This window comes from Sorex fumeus, unplaced genomic scaffold (assembly GCF_029834395.1).
Source record: "Sorex fumeus unplaced genomic scaffold, SorFum_2.1 ptg000054l, whole genome shotgun sequence".
NCBI lineage: Eukaryota > Metazoa > Chordata > Mammalia > Eulipotyphla > Soricidae > Sorex > Sorex fumeus.
In genome coordinates, this window is record NW_026606111.1 from 28285278 (window position 1) to 28303596 (window position 18319).

Below are 18319 nucleotides of genomic sequence, written 5' to 3' on the forward strand. Positions count from 1 at the left end.
AACTAGAGATTAAACACTACAATTCCAAATAATACATGGGTCAATGTCTAAAAAAATTAAATATTTTGAAATAAATGGGAATACAATTTGGACTAGAGAAATACCTTGAGTTAAGGTGCTGGACTTGCACATAGTGTCCCTGATTTGATTCCTAGCAACACCTAACTAACTTCTGAGCACAAAGTCAGGAGTAGCCACTGAGAACTGCCAGATGTAGCTCAACCCCCCACAACCCCCACCGCAAATACAACTTGTCAAAATGTGAGGAGCCCATCAAAAAGAAGTTCTTAGTGAAAACTTTGTGACACTGAATGCATATAGTAGGAAAAATGGTATCTCTACATAATCAATTAATCCCAGCTCCAACCTAAGGATACTACAGAGGAGCAGGACTTTTAAAAGTCAGATCTGAATCTAGTTGAAAATAATCAATAAAACCAAAAGAGAAATTATCAACATAATTTGAATTTTATTCATGCACAATGATGTATCAAGATATAACTGTTTTTTTAAAGTGCTAGTTATCAGTCTTCTAAAATATAAAATGCTTCGGTTTCTCCTTTTGTAAAAAAAATTAATACTGTTTCTCCCTTTTTTAATTAACCTTTCTATAATTCTCTGGCATGCTAAAAATGTCACAAGACAGGAAATAAAGCTACCTTTCATACCATCATGTGAAAAAGATCAGATTTCATTTCGATAATGAACCAAATAAACCATTCCTTGGTGTGGAAGCTTGTTTTTTTTTTTCCCATATAATCTAGTCAATACAAAAACATTTAACTTGTTATAGTAGGCTTCAGCAACTGTTATTCCAAAGAAATAATGACAAGAATATCTTTCTTTTTAATTGACAAACCATGGAATAAAAAGTTATTCAGTATTATGTTTCAGGCATAAACTGTTCTAACACCAATCCCTTTACCAGTTTCCACTTCCCTCCACCATGTTCCCAGTTCAATGTCTCAATGTCCACCAATGTCTCCCATCCCCTAGACTGCCTCTATGGCAGCCTATACTGGGTCTTTCTTTCTTTCTTTCTTTCTTTCTTTCTTTCTTTCTTTCTTTCTTTCTTTTCTCTCTCTCTCTCTCTCTCTCTTTCTCTCTTTCTTTCTTTCTTTCTTTCTGGGTCACAATCGGTGATGCACAGGGGTTACTCCTGGGTCATCACGATCAGGATCATGACCATCCTGTTGTTCGTCGATTGCCTCGAGCAGGCCCCAGTAATGTCTCCTTCGTCCTAGCCCTGAGATTTTTTAAAAAGTGCCATATTCAAGGCTCTTTCAGGCTTAGGAGAATGAGAACCATCACTGTTACTGATATTTGGCATATTGGGTACGCCACGGGGAGTTTGCCAGACTCTGCCGTGTGGGCAGGTTACATTCGGTAGCCTGCCAGTTTGCACACACACACATGTACAGGTAGTCTGACTGTACATGTGTGTGTGTATCCTTTTTTTTTTTTTTTGAGAGATATCTATTCCAGATCTATTTCTCAGGAGTGGGTGGGACTTTCTCCAGCAGTGCTTGGAGTTACCAAGGCTGTACACAGTAGTTCTTGGGAAGCCACATGGTTTCCAGGGGAATCAAAATTGGGCTTGCACACACCAGGCATGTACTCCAGCCCTTTGACCTATTTCCTAGCTATTTTAGTTCTTTGCTCATTTTAAAATCAGGGTTTTAGGGGCTGGAGAGATAGTATAGTGAGTAAGGCACTTGTTTTGTATGCAGCTGACCAAAGTTTGATTCTTATCTCATTCTTACTTTGGACAAACCCAGCAGGTTACCGAATGTAACCTGCCGACATGGCAGAGTCTGGCAAACTCCCCGTGGCGTACCCAATATGCCAAATACCAGTAACAATGATGGGTCTCATTCTCCTAAAACTGAAAGAGCCTTGAATATGGCACTTTTTAAAAATCTCAGGGCTAGGATGAATGAGAAGTTACTGGGGCCTGCTCGAGGCAATTGACGAACAACAAGATGGTCCTGATTGTGATGTATTTGGTCCACACCCAGCAATGCTCAGAGGTTATTCCTGACTTTGCACTCAGGAATCACTCCTGGAGGTACTCCTGGGTCATGCACTCAAGAATTATTCCTGGCAGTGCTTGAGGGACCATATGGGATGCTGGGAATTGAACCCAGGTCAGCTGCATGCAAGTCAAACACCCTACTCGCTGTGGTATCACTCTGGCCCAGCCTATACTAATACAAAATACAGCATTACTGCCACCAACACCCAATAGGTGTCACCATATCAAATCTATCTCCTAAAAAAAGTGGTATCTTGGCAACACAGAATAATAGAAAACAATGGAAATTCAAAATCTGTATTCAAATTCCACCTTTTATAATTTTTATAACTATGTGGCCCTATAAAAATTACAAAATCCTTTAGATTCAGTTTGTAAGTACTAAAAGTACAATTTCTATTAGTTTACACACACACACACACACACACACACACACACAAAAAGGATGCCTTACTACAAAAATATTAGAGTGTCTCTTGGAATCAAACCTCAGGACCATGGACAAAGACATAAATACAGTGAAGACTTCTTTTGGTGTTTGCTACTCTTCCAGCACTTTCTTTCCATGCTTACCTTATTCACATGGCAAGAAACAAGTCTGTAAGTTTTATATCTTGTAGTTTCAGCAACCTGAAACTAGTAAACACACTGAGTTCGATTTTGGCAAGTGAATGTCCAGGAAAAGCTCAAGTGTCTGGTTTGCTGATAGCATCTAGAACTGCACTAATATATTAACAGAAGTAAGTGTTGCGACTGATTTTCTGTGCCCCCTTCAGCCCAGAGTGACCTTTAAAAAAGACAAATCTGGGGGCCCAGAAGATGGCCTTTAAAACACCTTTCCAGTAAGTGTGAAGAGACCAAGTTAAAACCCTGACAAGGCCACATCTCCAGGCAACTTGTTATCCACACGGTTTGTAGTCCCCAATGAGGAAAATGGGTAATAACTATGGCAGTTCTGACTGAGCAGGAAGCTAAAACCCCTTCATGATCTTACCTAATACACTTAAAAATTAAGGGGCTGGAGAGATAGTAGAGTGGGTAGGGCGCTTGCCTTACACATGGCCAACACGGGTTTCAAGTAATTACCAAGTGCAGAGCCAGGAATTCCCCTGAGCATTACTGTGTCTCCCCTCCTTCCAAAAAACACGAAAATTAATTTACAGCCATGTTAAACCAAGATTTATGCAAAATTTGTAGTACCTGACTCCTATGTATACCCACAATCAATTATCAAGTAACAATCCCTTTTGCTCACTTTATTGCTGAGATTTATCAGCTCAGGTGTGTTCCTTGGGGCTTATCAGGTTCCTTTTCACCTCAAAACTGCTTTACATGTATTCTTTGCATTAGGTTCCCAGTTCTTTTCCTTTACAACAGTCAAAATTACTAATTATAAAATATGGTTTGTTTACTATCTCTTACCAGACTGTAAAGTCTAAGAAAATTAAGAATTAGAAAATTTTTCTAGCATCATGTAGGTCCTCAATAATTACGTGCTGAATGAACTGGCTGAAGACAGAACAAGTGATCATTACCACTAGATCTATCAACTATAGATGAGGAGGAGAGCAGGCAGGTAAAATTACTGTTATCTAGTTATTAAAATGGCTACTCTAACTTATTGGGGGAACCGAACAGAAAGTCATTCCCATGGAACCTGTACTTCTGCTGAGCAGAATAAAAATCTTATTTAACTAACCTTCTTTCCAATAAACCCTCCAATCGGACTATAACATCAATTAAATAATACAGAACACTCATACTCAAGCATACAATGAATGAGACAAAGCAAAACAACCAAAGCAACAATAAAACTGTCCCTCTTTTCAAAGTTCATTTTCTCATATCCATTTTTCAAAGTTATTTTCTCATATCCACTTTCCCACCACTGTCCAAAGCTCCATAATAGTCAATGTAAGACTGTGAGATTTAGCAACTGAAAATATACCTCATACATTATCTAACAACTCTATCCTCAGACAACATTCTTTACCTTTCATACACCCACCTCACTAACTTATTCCCAGTATTTTCTTATGTAAAAAATTTTCTGAAGATTCACTGGATAGCATCTTTATCCAAAGTATAAAATATACACCATATTGGCCAGATTAGTTGACTATAAGTAAAAAATTTAAGAGGAAAACAAAAGAAATCATCTCGGTTTTGGTGTTGGGAATTGAAAAGCTGTTTTGTTCAATTTGGGTATTGACCCATGCCTAGCAGTGTTCATGGTTCACTTTGGCTTAACTTCAGAAGTGAGATACGCCTAGCGGTGCTTGGGGGACCATATGTAGTGCTTGGGATCAAACTGGATCAGCCACATGCAAGGCAACCACTTCAGCCCCTGCACCATCTCTCTGACACTCAGTGTTCAAATTTTAAAGGAATAATAATAATCAAAACAACAATCATAGAAAAACTAAACTTTGTAAAAACAAAGTTTACAAGAAGAGGTAGATTAGAGGAGTTAAGACTACAATCTTTTCAAGGATAGATTCAGAAAAAACGAATTCTCTGACAGTACTTAAGTAGTAGTTAAAAAGGGGCAATGATATCAGAAAAAGAGGGTTACACTGAGTTTGAAGTATTTCTGAGTTCATTTGTAACCAAAAAGAATCTCAGGTGAGCTTTGTCAACCTTCTTTTCTCACAACTGAGAAGAAAAATGACTTATTCCAAGTCATAGCAGACCCACCAAGCTCATTTCTATTTCAATCTCATTCTTTAATTCCTGCCACAGATGACTTAAGACTGCACCATTCATTGAACTGAGGAAAAACCCTTTTCACGTACAATGTCAGAGGACAGGTCCTTATAATATTATGTCTTACACAAGGGATATGTATTACTAGCATTTTATGTTAGATTCTGATTTTCACAGACAGTTGTACAAGAAATATAGATATTTGCAATATAATGTTTATGCTAAATACTAATATGAGTTTGTAACTCCCTAGTACTATCTGCATAAACCTATAACTCAGATACATTGTGGGTTATATTAGGAGTGCTGTTTGCAAATATAACCACAAAGCACATTATTTCTGTGTAAGTTCCAAGTTCTCAATAATTTTATAAATTTACAGTATAATCAATCCCATCCTAAATTAGAAACTGCCAACATGCAATGATCCAAATTACAAACTAAATGTGATAAAAATCACAAGACTTCATTTTATAAAAAACTCTACTTCAGGGTTATGTATTTTTAAAAGTACCTATTCAGGTATATTTGACAAAGAGTACCATTTACCCACATCTTTATACTAATGTTTCTCTGGAAAGCTAAAATGTCAAAAATCCCAAACTCATTAAGTTTGGGAAAAAAATCTTTACTGTGCATTTTAATTAAGTGTGCAATAAATAAATATTTTCATTAAGTGTTCAATAAATAAAATTATTTCTTAAATCAAGAACTGAAACATGTCATATAGTTATCTAGAATGACTACAAAAAATATATAGAAAAGGTATATCTGAACTGGCAAATGAAGTTTAAAGATTGCCGGCCCCCCCACAAACTTTCCTCTCTAAAGCTATTGTGTTTCATAAATTAAAATTTGTATGATCAATTTCTTAAATGGTCTAATACATTAAAAACCAATGGCTATCCTACATAGTTTTGTAAAAAATGGGAAAGCCCCCAATATTATCACTATGCATGCAACTTTGGAATTAGGACAAAGATCAGGCCAGTTTTTATTCTCTATGTGCTTAGGAAATTCCTGAGTTAACTGTTTTTATCCAATAATGATGACACTAAACTCTGGCTGGTCATTTAGGAGCACATTTAAAAATATAATCAAATTAACTGAAAAAGAAAACAAAACTTAACATTTGTATAGGTTAATAATCTATATTCAGTTTCTCCAAAAGTAACCGAAAGCAATGTTTTAGTAAAAGTTGTAATCACATATTTTAATAGCAATTTCTACTATAAAAATGAACTGAGTAATCCTTCAATAAGGAAATAAAAAGCTACAGTATACTACTGTGATAATAAAAATGAAACACTTGGAAATGGTATTCTAAAGTATTCCAAAAAGAGCAAAACACGTAATTAAGTATATTATGTAACAGTAATAATGGTCTGGGTATATGATTATCTACAAACCTGAATAATTAAGCAGTTCCAGATTATACCTTATAAATGATCATAAGTCCTTTATATTATTATTTGCAAGTTTTTCAATGAAAATAGACAATGGAAATATTCTACCTGTTTACTCAGACAGCTTTTCTGCAATTTCAATTATACTTGTCATTTATTACTATATACAGTATTACCTATCATAGCTATTAGTTTGAAATTATTAAAAACTCTTGATAGATGCAAAACATTCTTCAATTTAGACCCATATGTCTCTTAAGCAAAATTCAATATAAATTAAGCATTCTAACATGCCTTGAAAAAAATCCTGATGACATTTTATGTTATAGAGTACACTGAAATATTTTCATCTTTCATAAGCCAAAAAGTTTAAAAAAATTTTTAAACATGAAAACATTTTTACTAGACTTAGACGACAGTACTATTTAGTGGAATAAATGGGTCTGATCTCTAGCTACATATAAGGAAAGCAAGGCACAAAAGTGTCCATCTTATAAACTGCACGGTCATTGCCTAACCAAGCGACCGATGCGTTACCATCAAGTTACACTGAATGTGAACCACTTCCATATGCCATGAACAATAGCAATACCCTAAAACAACTGTCTCTGCAATGTCTATGCAATTCCAATTTATCAAGAGGGTTATGGTAAAAACTTTTGGGTGAAAAAGCTGGAAAGGAAGAGTTACGAAAGAAGACAAAACAAAACGACTTATTTGTGGGAGCAACGCATCATTTATTTCTTAAATGATACGATGTAAAGTTTGTAGCATTAATAATCAAACCGTCAACCGCTATTCTATTTCCTTTTCAAAAAGTGTTTCATCTTGCAGCCGGTCATACAAAACCGGAGTCTATTCACCCTTGGGAAAAACGTCAGAAACATGAGTGGAAAATCTGTAACAAATAAATACATAAACTCGCACAGAAAATAAGAAATAGAATTTGGGGTACGCTCATGACGGCAAGTTAAACCCCTATCTTAAAATAGTCATTCAAATGAGGGTAATAATCAAGCCTTCTGTAGCTGAATAAAATACAAAACTTTTCTTCTTCCAAACTTGGGAAAATTTCTAGCAAACACCTTACTCAAAGACTCGACATAAAAAAAAAATGTTTTTCCTAATAAAAAAAACTTAGCGCCAAAGGGAACAACAACTGTCCCCGGGTGTCTGAACCCCGGGAGGCTGCATTTTGCAATGATGGGACAATGCTATCAGCAATTAGAAAAGGAATGAAAATGTGATCCACCAAACCAATGAAATGTAAGAGCCTGCCACAGATTAAAGAATCAATGACATCAATTACCGGAGAGAAATAAAGACCGCGGAATATGTCCATCTATCGCTCCCCCCATCCACCCACACCACCACCCCCCCCCCCCCCCCCGCTCCGGTTTCAAAATACAATCCAGCACACACCTCGGGAGACAAGGACAAGAAGATTAGACTGAGTCTGTATTCAAGTGCCTAGCCTAGCTGGGGATTAGTTCATTAATCGGCGATGGGAAAGGTTGCGCGGATGCTCGGGTCCGACGGGCTTTTTTTTTTCCTTTTCATGATTTCCAGCTCCAGCCTCCGCCGAGTGCCAGCAGAGAAGGCAGGCAGAGCGCCGAAGCTAGGGGGCACGCTGCAGCCAGGGGAACAGAAACATGGGGGAAAGGTGCAATGGATGCTGCAGAGTTGAATAATTATCTGGGTGGCACAATGGGCGAGTCCCGCCGTCCTCGGGGCCTCGGCGGCGCGTCCTTAACTCTGCCCGATCCTCCTCCGTCCGCCGCCTCCCCCCACACCCACCCTCCGACCCACCTCCCCACCCCCAGCCCCCCAGCCCCGATAGGAACAGGCGTCCGGGGGCGACCGCCCCGCTTCTTCTTCCCCGGGCAGGCGACCGAAGCGAGGGATTCCCGCACTCGCTCTCCCGGGAGGCTCCAGACACACACGCCGGGCGCACGCACGTCGCGCGAGCGGGGGGCTTCTCCGCCACCGGGGCCGAGGAGGGGGGGGTTGCAGCTTCCCCGAGAGCCCGGGGCGGGAGGCGCGGGCGCCCGGCTCGGCTCCGGCGGCAGCGCAGGTGAGACCCGCAGTCGGTCTGCCTACAGTCGCCTCGGGGCGCGCCCCACCGGTCGCCGCGGGCTTCTCTCGGAGCAGCAGGCGGGTGGGCGCCGGGGCTCGGGAACCCCGCGGACGGGGATGGGGACGCGGATGGGGGTGGCGGCGGCGGGGGAGGCGCACCCATCCCCGTCACCTTTGCCGGGCGAGAGCGCCACACGCCCCTTCTTCTCTCCGTTCTGGCCGGCTCCGAAGAGTTCCACTCCCCGCACGTTCATCGCCCAGGCCCCCTAACACCTCCCCGCCCCCCAAAAGGTGGGGAAAATAACACAATTCCTGAGAGACTCGCGCTCACCGAGAAATCTTGGGGGGCTCCTGCCTCAGCCCTGCTTCATGCTTCGGCGGCGGCCGCCGGTCCCCCTCAGCTCCACGAGACTCCACCTCGAGCGTCCAGCGCGCCAGGCTCCCGGGGGGGAACCCGCTCCGGCCTGCGGCCGATGCTACCTGGCCGCGGGGGGAACGGCGCCCACCGCTCGCCGGACCCACCGAGTGCTGGACGCGCGAGCGAACAACACCGCGAACCGCCGCCGCCGCCGCCGCCCCCAACCCGCCCCCTCCCCGCGCGCGACGCTCCACAACCGGGAGCGGGGACCCGCGTCTGAAGCAGGGGGGACCGCGGGACTCTCGCCCCCTAAGGTCCCGTCCTCCCCGTGCCAGAAGCTCTCCCCTGACAGTCCACGACCAACAACTTCAGATGCTCGCTCGGCTCCTCGGCCCCCTGAGTGCCCAGGTGCAGCCGCGGGGGCCAGCCCAGCCTCCACCCACACTCACCCCGCTGCGGAGGCTGATCTCGCTCGTCTCCCCCCCCCGTTTCCCGGGGCTATATGGTATTGTCCAAGCCTCCGTTTGGGGGGAGGGGGACGGAGAGAACAGTGCTTGGCCCTGGAACGAGGGATGAGGAGAGCCAATTGAATGAAGCATCCCTTCGGGGGCGGGGTCATTTAGGCCCCGCCCCCTACGCCCCGCCCCCCAACCTCAAACTACACTTCCCATTGTGCTTCTCCCATTTCCCGCCGCGGTGCACGCCGGGATTGCAGGCCCTCGCGTTCTCAAGGTATTTCGGGACTCGTAGTGCTCCCTGTAGTCCAGCCGGGTCCTGGAAGTTAAATCCCATTAAAAGTCTTCCTATTTTCTCTCGATCAGTGTCTCCCAATACTAATTTCCGTTCTGCTTATTCTAATAATAATTTATTTATGAAAAGTTTTAAAAATGATTTTCTAGTAAGCAAATAATGTCTATTTTTTTTGGCAATCTGTCAGGACCTGAAAGCCACTTCTTCCGCCCGGGCCTGGTCTCTCCTCCTAGGATCTGTTGCCATCATGTCGGCTGCGATTGCAGCTCTGGCTGCTTCCTATGGTTCGGGTTCAGGGTCCGAATCGGGCTCGGACAGTGAGGGCGAGCGATGTCCGCTGCCAGCCGCCGACTCCCTCATGCACTTGACCAAATCACCCTCGGCCAAGTCTTCCCTGGCGGTGGCGGTGGACTCGGCTCCCGAGGTGGCAGTTAAGGTAAGCGCTGGAAAACATCGGACGAGGTGCGGAAATTGTCGGCTTCTGCTATTCTCTTGCTAGACGTGGGTTACTTCTTCCTCGGCTCAGAGAGCTAAATCGCTAACGCCGTGTCTCCTCGTGGACGTCTTCCTGGGGCAGGATAGAAAGTTCGGAACAATCCTCCACCGCCTCCCGCCATAGACAACCAAGTAGGATGGAGAGTGGAATTTGTATAAATGGATTGGGTTGGGGTACTGCTGCAGCTGGGTGTGATCTCGGAACAGAAATAAAGCGAGATGTGGATCTCCTAGTCTGCCTTCCTTGAAACTTGCAAGTGGCCTGACTTCGTTTTGTTTTTAGAGTCAGAAGCAGATTCTGATCCCGGCTCAATAACGTGTGAATTTGTGAATTACTCTTTTTCCTCATCTGTGTAATGGCGATAATTTTAGAAGCACCTACCTCGGTTAAGAAACTGAGACGGTGAAATTATAACAAGCAAATTTTACCACTCAGAACCTGGTATCTAATAGAAGTACACATAGTGTTTGGGTTATATACATCACTACATTCAGAATAGGGGAGAAAAAGACCATGGATTTAAGGAACTGCATAGTGCATAATACCAGCTGAGAAAGATGAAAGAGGGAGAAATGGAGTTACATAGGTAATTTAATATTTTTATTGCTTAAACATGTTATTTGCCTGGAACTTTCCTAAGGGTTGAAAAATGCAAAGACCGAGGTGTACCGGATGTGTTTGTCTTGCTGGTGGATACATTGTAGCGGAAGAGGCAGCAAAAGCTGGTAAACAAACGTGGGTGGTAGATTTGATTGAGTTCTACGAAGAATCAAAAGTCTCAGGTAGGTGGATGAGAACAAGGTTTCCATAAATTGATCTTGGAAGTGCTCTCTGAAAAAAACAGCCTTCAAGAGCTAAGAAATACCAGCCTCGTGGAAACTAAGTGTTTCCAGGCAAAGCAGTTGCAGCCTTGAATGGGGAAGAGCTGTCTTGTTTGGTCACAGGAAGAAAAGTGGGTGTGTCTGGAGCGAAGGAAGAGAGCACCTCAGCTCCGTGCGTTGCTCAGACTCAGGAGAGTACGACAGGAGGTCAGAAGTACAGAGCCGAGGTGAAGGGAAGTAATGTCCAGAAGCTCCCTTGAATTTCTCAAGCCCAGTTTCCTAACGTAGGATATCTTGTACAACTTTTAAGTGAACTATTTACGAACTGTACTTTTTGCTAATGGGTGTTTGATTGTAACTCTGCTTAGAATTCTCTCTCATAACAAACTCCTCATACACCCATTCGCCCATTTGTACAGCAAGTCTTCGTCTACTTTTAATTCATCCCATTTCTCCTCAGCTCAGTGCCTGGCTGGCTTTCACCTTAGCGGAAGCAACTCCTCACTTGGCAGTTTCTGCCTTTTGACTTGAATTGCTTAAGTCACTCTATTAAGCAGCTCCTTCTTCAAAAGTTCTCTTCCTTTAGCTTCCCTAGGACCATTTTCAGCCTTCTGAGCCCAGGTTCTTCCACCCACCTTGCAATATTAATGGTACTGGGGACTGCCTTTGTACCTGTTGGCATCTCTCTAGTGCCTTTACCCTCAGTCTGTGCTTCTGAGGACTTAGGTGATTGGCTCCGGCTGTAAGGATTTAAAACCCTGCCTCTAGCACTTAGTGATTACCTGGCAAAGTCATCTAATATTTTCTGTTTAAGAATTTTTCTCATTTTGGAAACAGGGATCCCCTCCCCCCACACACACATACAGGCGCACACACATACAGGCGTAGGAGCTGTCCTTCAATCTTATTTCCTCTTCTCTTTGTCTTTACAGGTATGCCCACCCCCTTTTCGTATTTTTATTAAGTACTTGCTACATTGCAGTTAATTTGCTTTTTTCTTTCTCAGAACTGTAATTAAATCATGCGCACAGAGATTGTTACTTTTTTTTTTTCCGGTTAAGGGGTTTGCCTTGCATGCAGCCTACCGGTCAGCCCAGGTTAGATTCCTCCGCCCCTCTCGAGAGCCCAGCAAGCTAAAAGCTGGCAAGCTACCCGTGATGTATTCGATATGCCAAACACAGTAACAAGTCCCACTGTGTTACTGGACCCGCTGGAGCAAATCGATGAACAGTGGGAGGACAGTGCTACAGTGCCTACAGTTTTAATGTCTCTAGTGTCCAGTACACAAGATTAAAGAAAATATGTTTAGTGGGAGAATGAAAAGATAAAAGTCAAAAAAGCCTGTGCATGGAGAATCAATTTGCATTAATAGGGTAGAGGTGAAGGAATGTCTGACTTAATTCAGTCACTGCAATTACAAGAAAACTCAGGAGAAGTTGCATATAAAGCAATAGATTCTTTAGAAGCAGACCTGGGGCTAGATGACCCAGTGATCAAGATTCTATGAGAGAGAGGGAGGTTGTTCATCACTAGTTTGTGAACTTAAGTGACTGTATGCAAAAAGAATCACTTTGCACATAAGTGCAAATGTGACCAAACAGCAAAACTAAAACAAAAAATCACAGAGAGAGGTCACTTTCCTCACACGTGGCAAGCTGGGTTACATCCAGTTCCATATAGGGTGCCCCAAGTCCTACCTCCGAGTGGTTCCTGTGTGCAGACCCAGTAGTAACCCCGGAGCACTGTGGAGTGTAGTCCAAGAACAAAATAACCCCGCAAAAGAAAGATCAAGAGAAGAGATGTAAACTGTACAAATATATTCATTTGTAACTCATAATTAGTATTATATCTAAAAGCTAGTATTTTGGGCAGAATATAAACTTATGCAGTGTTCCTCACCTATTTTTCCCAAATGCTGATGAGGTTGAGCATCTTCGTATATTTTTCTTTTTGAAATGACTTGTGCTATCTTCTTCTTTCAATTTATATATCTTCATATTTTGGATACTGCCCTTTGTCCCATGTGTTTCTTGCCTTTTCAGTTTATGGCTTTTTATTCTCAGTATTTTGTAAGTTCTATCAAATTATTAGATTATGAATTGTGGCTTCTCTTTGAAAACCCTTTTATCCCAAACTCATAAAAATATTTCGTTTTCTTTTGAAAGCACTTTATTTCTGTTTTTTACATTTAAGACCTAAACCACAAGGAATTACATTTTGTGTGTAGTGTGAATATTCTTAATAATATAATGTGATCTTTACTAGAGCTTCCCTGCAAACTTTACTGCTGTTTAGAATCTCTTGGCTAGTTCAGCTCCTATAATTTTATATGCAGTTTCAAACACCCAGATGGGATTTTGTTTGGAATTACAATGAATAATAGAAAATTTGGCAACAGTGTTAAATCATTTGTTTCAGATTTTCTTAGGATTTTACTCCTTCCAGAGTTTTCAATGTCCATTTATTAATATAGTTTTTGGTCTGTAGATTTCTAGGAAAATATTTTTTGTGCCGTTCTATTAATAAGTAGTGTTATTTTCCTATTTAAGTAATTTTCTAAGTGATCTTAACAATTTACCTAGTAATTGAGCTGCAAAAATGACAGTTTTTTTTGTTGTTGTTTGTTTGTTTTGCTTTTTGTGTTACAGCCAGCGATACTCGGTTTACACCTAGCTCTGCACTCAGGAATCAGTCCTGGCTGTGCACAGGTGACCAGATGGGATGCTGGGAATTCAACCCGGGTCAGCCATGCTAATGCTCCAGCCCCAAAAAATGACAGTTTTTTTAAACTGGGAGCCAGGAGATAGCTCATAGTGGTAGAGCACAGGCCTAGCACGTGTCAGACCCTGAGTTTGGCTACATGGCCAGGCACAGCCCTGGTGACCCTAGCACTCTCAGGCCAAAGAATGGCAGGCATGCATGCTGCACTGACCATTGCAGGGAGCGTTCCAAGCCTTCCCCACCCACAGCATTGAAAATAACTAAGTTTGACAAATTTGAAGGGAAGAAAGGAAAAACTGAGAGCCAGAGAGAGAGAGTATGGGGTTTTAAAGTCCCCTAAGCACCACCAGGAGTGATCCCTGATCACAGCTGATTATAACCCAATCCTGTCCTCCACACAAATTTTTTTAAGATTCCTAAATGGAGAAAAGGAGTCACTTTATAGTGATATGAGGTTCATTTTGCCAAGAAGTATGTAACAATTTTAATATATGGTAGTGGGATTGGTGTTCAGATATTGAATAATCAAATATTGTGAATTACTTTAGTAAAATAAAATTTATATATACCTAATATAAACTCAAATTAAGCAGAATTACTGGAACTAAAAGGAGAAATTGACTAATCTACCATCACAAATAAAGAGTTTAATAAAGCTCTCAGTAGTTAAATAAATACCAATGATACATAAAATTTGTAAATTATATCAACAGACACAAATAATATAATGTGAATTTTTTTAGAATATTATTTTTAAGCACTAACAATATTTAAAAAAAAAATGACCATACGCTTGCTCTCAAACCTGTGTTCTTCCTTGATTAGGTATCCCGCTTGCTTGTCTTTTTCTGTTTTTCTGTTTCCACTCCAGAAGCCTGTGTTCTCTCTGAACAGATGCTTCTGACTTCTCACCCCTTCCATCTTTTGAAATATGTTTCTGTAAAAACTAGGGGTCGGGGAAGCTGACCATATTTAGACCAAGCTCTGGCAAAACTGGCTAAGAATCACACTTTTTTTTTTTCCTTAAATTTTTATTAGTGAAAGAGCATGCAGTACAGTTGTAGACTTACAAATTTTTGTGCTTGGGTTTCAGTTATACAATGATCGAATACCCATCCCTACACCAGTGCCCATTCTCTACCACCACCAGTCCCAGTATCCCTCCCACCCCCCACCCCCCCATCCCACCTGACCTCTGTGGCAGGGCATTCCCTTTTGTTATCTCTCTTTTTGAGTGCTGAAGAATCACATGTTTTTACTAGACACAGTGTTTGTAACTTTTCTCTATTGCTTTTTTTTTAACAGCTCTTTTTAAATGTAAATACTATTATTAGTTTGTAGGTAAAAAAAACAGACTGTGAGCCGAATTTGACCTGAAACTGTAGTTTACAAACTCTTGAACTATGACCTAAAATACATCTCTACAAATTTTAAATCACATTGTCCCATTTATCACCCAGTGCATCTATGTCCCCAAAACCTAACTGTACAATTTACATATTTGAAAACTCAAATTGTATTTTTTCAATATCCTATGGATTTCAAATAAAAAAATTTTAAATTGAACAATAAGAATGTTATAACTGTAACTTAACAGAACTTTTGAGTTATGACCATCATAGCATAGTGATATTTCGAACATAGTCTTTTTTTGTTTGTTTTACTTTTTGGGTCACACCCAGCGATGCACTGGGGTCATTCCTGCCTCATGCACCCAGGAATCACTCCTGGTGGTGCTATATGGGATGCTGGGAATTGAACCCGGGTTGGCAAACGCCTCACCTGCTGGGCTATTGCTCCAGCCCCAGATGTTTTGAACATAGTCTTAAACAATCGAACGCATGCAGCAAGTCTGAGGTTTTCGGGATTGTTTTTGTTTTTAGGTATTTCTTCTTTTTCTGTACTTCATGCTCTCAGGTTTGGTTTGGTTTTGCTTTAATCGAGGAACCATTGGTTTTGAATACTATGTGAGTTTCTGGAATTCAACGTCATACCTGATGAATGTTCAGGCTGCACCACACCACACCATCTACCTGAAGTTTGGTACCATCCACACTGTATTCAGTCTCGTGTCCACTATTTTGACAGTCTAAAATTTTGTTTTAAACAATTCTTGATAGTTCATTCCCCCAATTTCTGTTCTGAAGTGGAGATTACCTAGAAATGGAACATCTGAATGCTTCCAGTTACCATTTAACAGTGAAAGAACCTTCGAATAGTTGTCTTCTCCACTGTTCCATTGCAGACCAGTGTTGGTCTGCTGGTGTAGAAGGATTGGGAACCACTGCTCTACCACCTTGTTCTCATTACCGGTTCACGAACCACTATAAGGGACAGGAGGCAGTGTGAATGGGTTGACAAACACTGCCTTAGAATACCACGGAGTTATTTATATCACCTCCTGACACCATTATCCTGTATTCTTACAGGTAGATAAGCCTCACAAGATGAGTGATTCCATCTTTTTAATTTTTTTTTAATTCCATCGCTCTCCCCTTTTTTTTGCTGTTGTGTAACTGGGGTCACACACCTGGGTCACACTTTCTAGTAGTTGTGTGCTGCACATTGTAAGCAGCTGACCTGGGTTCAATCCCTGCTATTCCATATGGTTCCCTGAGCACCGAACCAGGAGTAACCCCTGAGCACCATCAGGTGTGTGTCCTCCCCCCCCCCCCACCAAAAAAAAAGAAAAGAAAGAAAGCAAGGAGCTATTACAGGGCATCAGATTGGAAAAGAAGTCAGACTATCAACTATTTGCAGATGACATGATACTGTTGTTGGAAGACCCTAAAGACTACCCAAAAAGGCTTTGGAAATAATAAACTCACACAGTAAAGAAACAAGCTACAAATCAACATGCAGAATGCCTTGACAATTCTCTATGCAGACAGTGAAATAGAAGAGGGAATTTGGAAAAAAAAAATCCCATTTACAATTTCACCTACCAAAAAAAAATTCAAGTACCTGGGAATCAGCTTAACAAAAGAGGTGAAAGATGTAAATGCAAAAAACTAAGTCACTGACTACTAAGAGACTGTAAGAATATCCATGACATTCTTTAAGTACACAGACCATATGCTGTTGAAATTTATATGGAGTAGTCACCCCTCTCCCCCCCTTCCCCGCCCCAACCAGGGCAGAGAGAGAGCACAGCATATAGTGCTTGCCTTGTCAGCATTTGGTTCAGGTTTGATCCCAGGTACCCATACCATCCCCCTGAACAGTGCTAGAAATGAATCCTGACATCAGAACTAGAAGCCCCAAGCACAGCCATGTGTGCCCTGCCCCCCACCCCCAGTTTTTTTTAAATACCCTTTGAATAGCCATAGCTATTGTAGGGAAAAAGATGGGATGCTTCTCTTTTCCCAACTTTATACTATAAGGCTATAATAAATGAAGCATTATGGTTTGTTATAGAAATGAAAACTCTCAAACCAATGGAATAGAATTGAGAGTCCAGTGGAATAGAATTGAGAGCCCAGAGACAAATTCTCAAGTATATGGACCAAAGTATGAAAATCTCAAGTATATTTGACAAAGTAGCAGAGTCTGAAGTGGAGCAAGGGAAACCTATTTAACAAATGGTGCTGAGAAAACTTAATGGTTGCCTTTGAGAAATGAACTCAGACACCTTTCTTACACCTTGTACAAGTCAACTCAAGATGGATTAAAGACCTTGCTATATGACCTGATTCCATAAAATAGATCTAGAAATATCTTCAGTGATTCAACACTACTGGACAAATGGAAGAAAAATATATAATCTTACTTGCCAAACAGATGGAAGAAAAGTGAAAAAAGTACATCAAAGGGCTGGAGCGATAGTACAGCGGGTAGGGCATTTGCCTTGCACGCGGCCAACCCGGGTTCGATTCCCAGCATCTCATATGCCCATATGGTCCCCTGAGCACTGCTAGGGGTAATTCCTGAGTATAAAGCCAGGAGTAACCCCTGTGCAACGGCAGGTATGATGCAAAAAGCAAAACAAAAAAATCAAAAGTACATCAAACTAAGATTCTGTGTGTGCACATGCGCGCGCGCACACACACACACACACACAGAGAGAAACACAAACCCGCCATTTCAGGGATTAAACCCAGATATTCACCAGGCTAGAAATTGAATGCTGAGCCACATCCCTGATGCAGCAAGGAAAGGAAATACTTCCTTTTTTTTCAGAGGTAGCAGGAATTAACATTTATCTAGTCTTCGACAGTGGTGTTATCACCATCCATAGCAAGAGCAGTGGTGTTCATAATGATGACTATTGACTTCCCTTCGATTGTGATGCAGTCAGTAGATTCACTCTTCTACCTATTTCCCACCAACTTAGTAATGTTAGGAGAAACCAAAAAGCTTTTATACTGTTTCATCAGTCTAAGAGGATTTCATTACTTGCAGCTAAGACCTGGACTGCTGTTCTGCTAGTAATTATTTCCGTGTGTTGCTCATTGGATATCTCTCTCATGGCTCATTGCCATTACTCTAACTTCTTCCCCTCTCATTTATTCTCTTAATGCCTTGGAGTAAGTGACTTAAAAATGCTTATGCTTACCTCACAGGAGTGCTTGTTGGTAGGATTATATGTAATAACGTATCTGCCCTGCTTCTGACACCAGTGTGGTACATAACACTTACCCTCTTCTACCAAAGTGAAAACTTTCTTTTAATTAGTGGTTCTGTTGATGTCTCCCAAGGATTCCACAGGGACAGAGATCATTGTGTAGTTCTGGGGGCCTCGATTAGCATTTGGCATAATGGGCACATGGTATTTGTTAAATGAGTAAATTAATCTGAAGTTACTTGCTTTATGAGGATGCCTGAGCATACAACGAAGCAAGGTCAGCCGGGTCTCAGTCACCTCGTCAGAGACTAGTCTGCCCTTGTGTCTTGCCTTTTATTCCCTCCCACTTATTCCAAGATCTTAGTCTCTATGATTCTCCCTTTTAT

At 41.6% G+C, this 18319-nt stretch overlaps 2 protein-coding genes across 6 annotated transcripts in view; one reads left to right on the forward strand and one right to left on the reverse strand.

Annotated features, from left to right (window-relative positions):
• WASF1 (WASP family member 1) overlaps positions 1-9161 on the reverse strand; it is a 62939-nt gene extending 53778 nt beyond the window's left edge. Inside the window, exon 1 of one of the 5 annotated variants that reach the window (XM_056125192.1) lies at positions 9031-9161. The gene's annotated coding sequence lies outside the window, so the exon portion shown is untranslated. The other 4 variants (XM_056125194.1, XM_056125190.1, XM_056125193.1 and 1 more) reach the window with 4 other exon arrangements.
• A 327-nt stretch (positions 9162-9488) lies between these two features.
• Positions 9489-18319, forward strand: part of CDC40 (cell division cycle 40) — a 48374-nt gene continuing 39543 nt past the window's right edge. Inside the window, exon 1 of the mRNA XM_056125257.1 lies at positions 9489-9767. Coding sequence (XP_055981232.1) covers positions 9579-9767 — 189 coding nt within the window. The 5' untranslated portion in view covers positions 9489-9578. The remainder of the gene's footprint in view (positions 9768-18319) is intronic.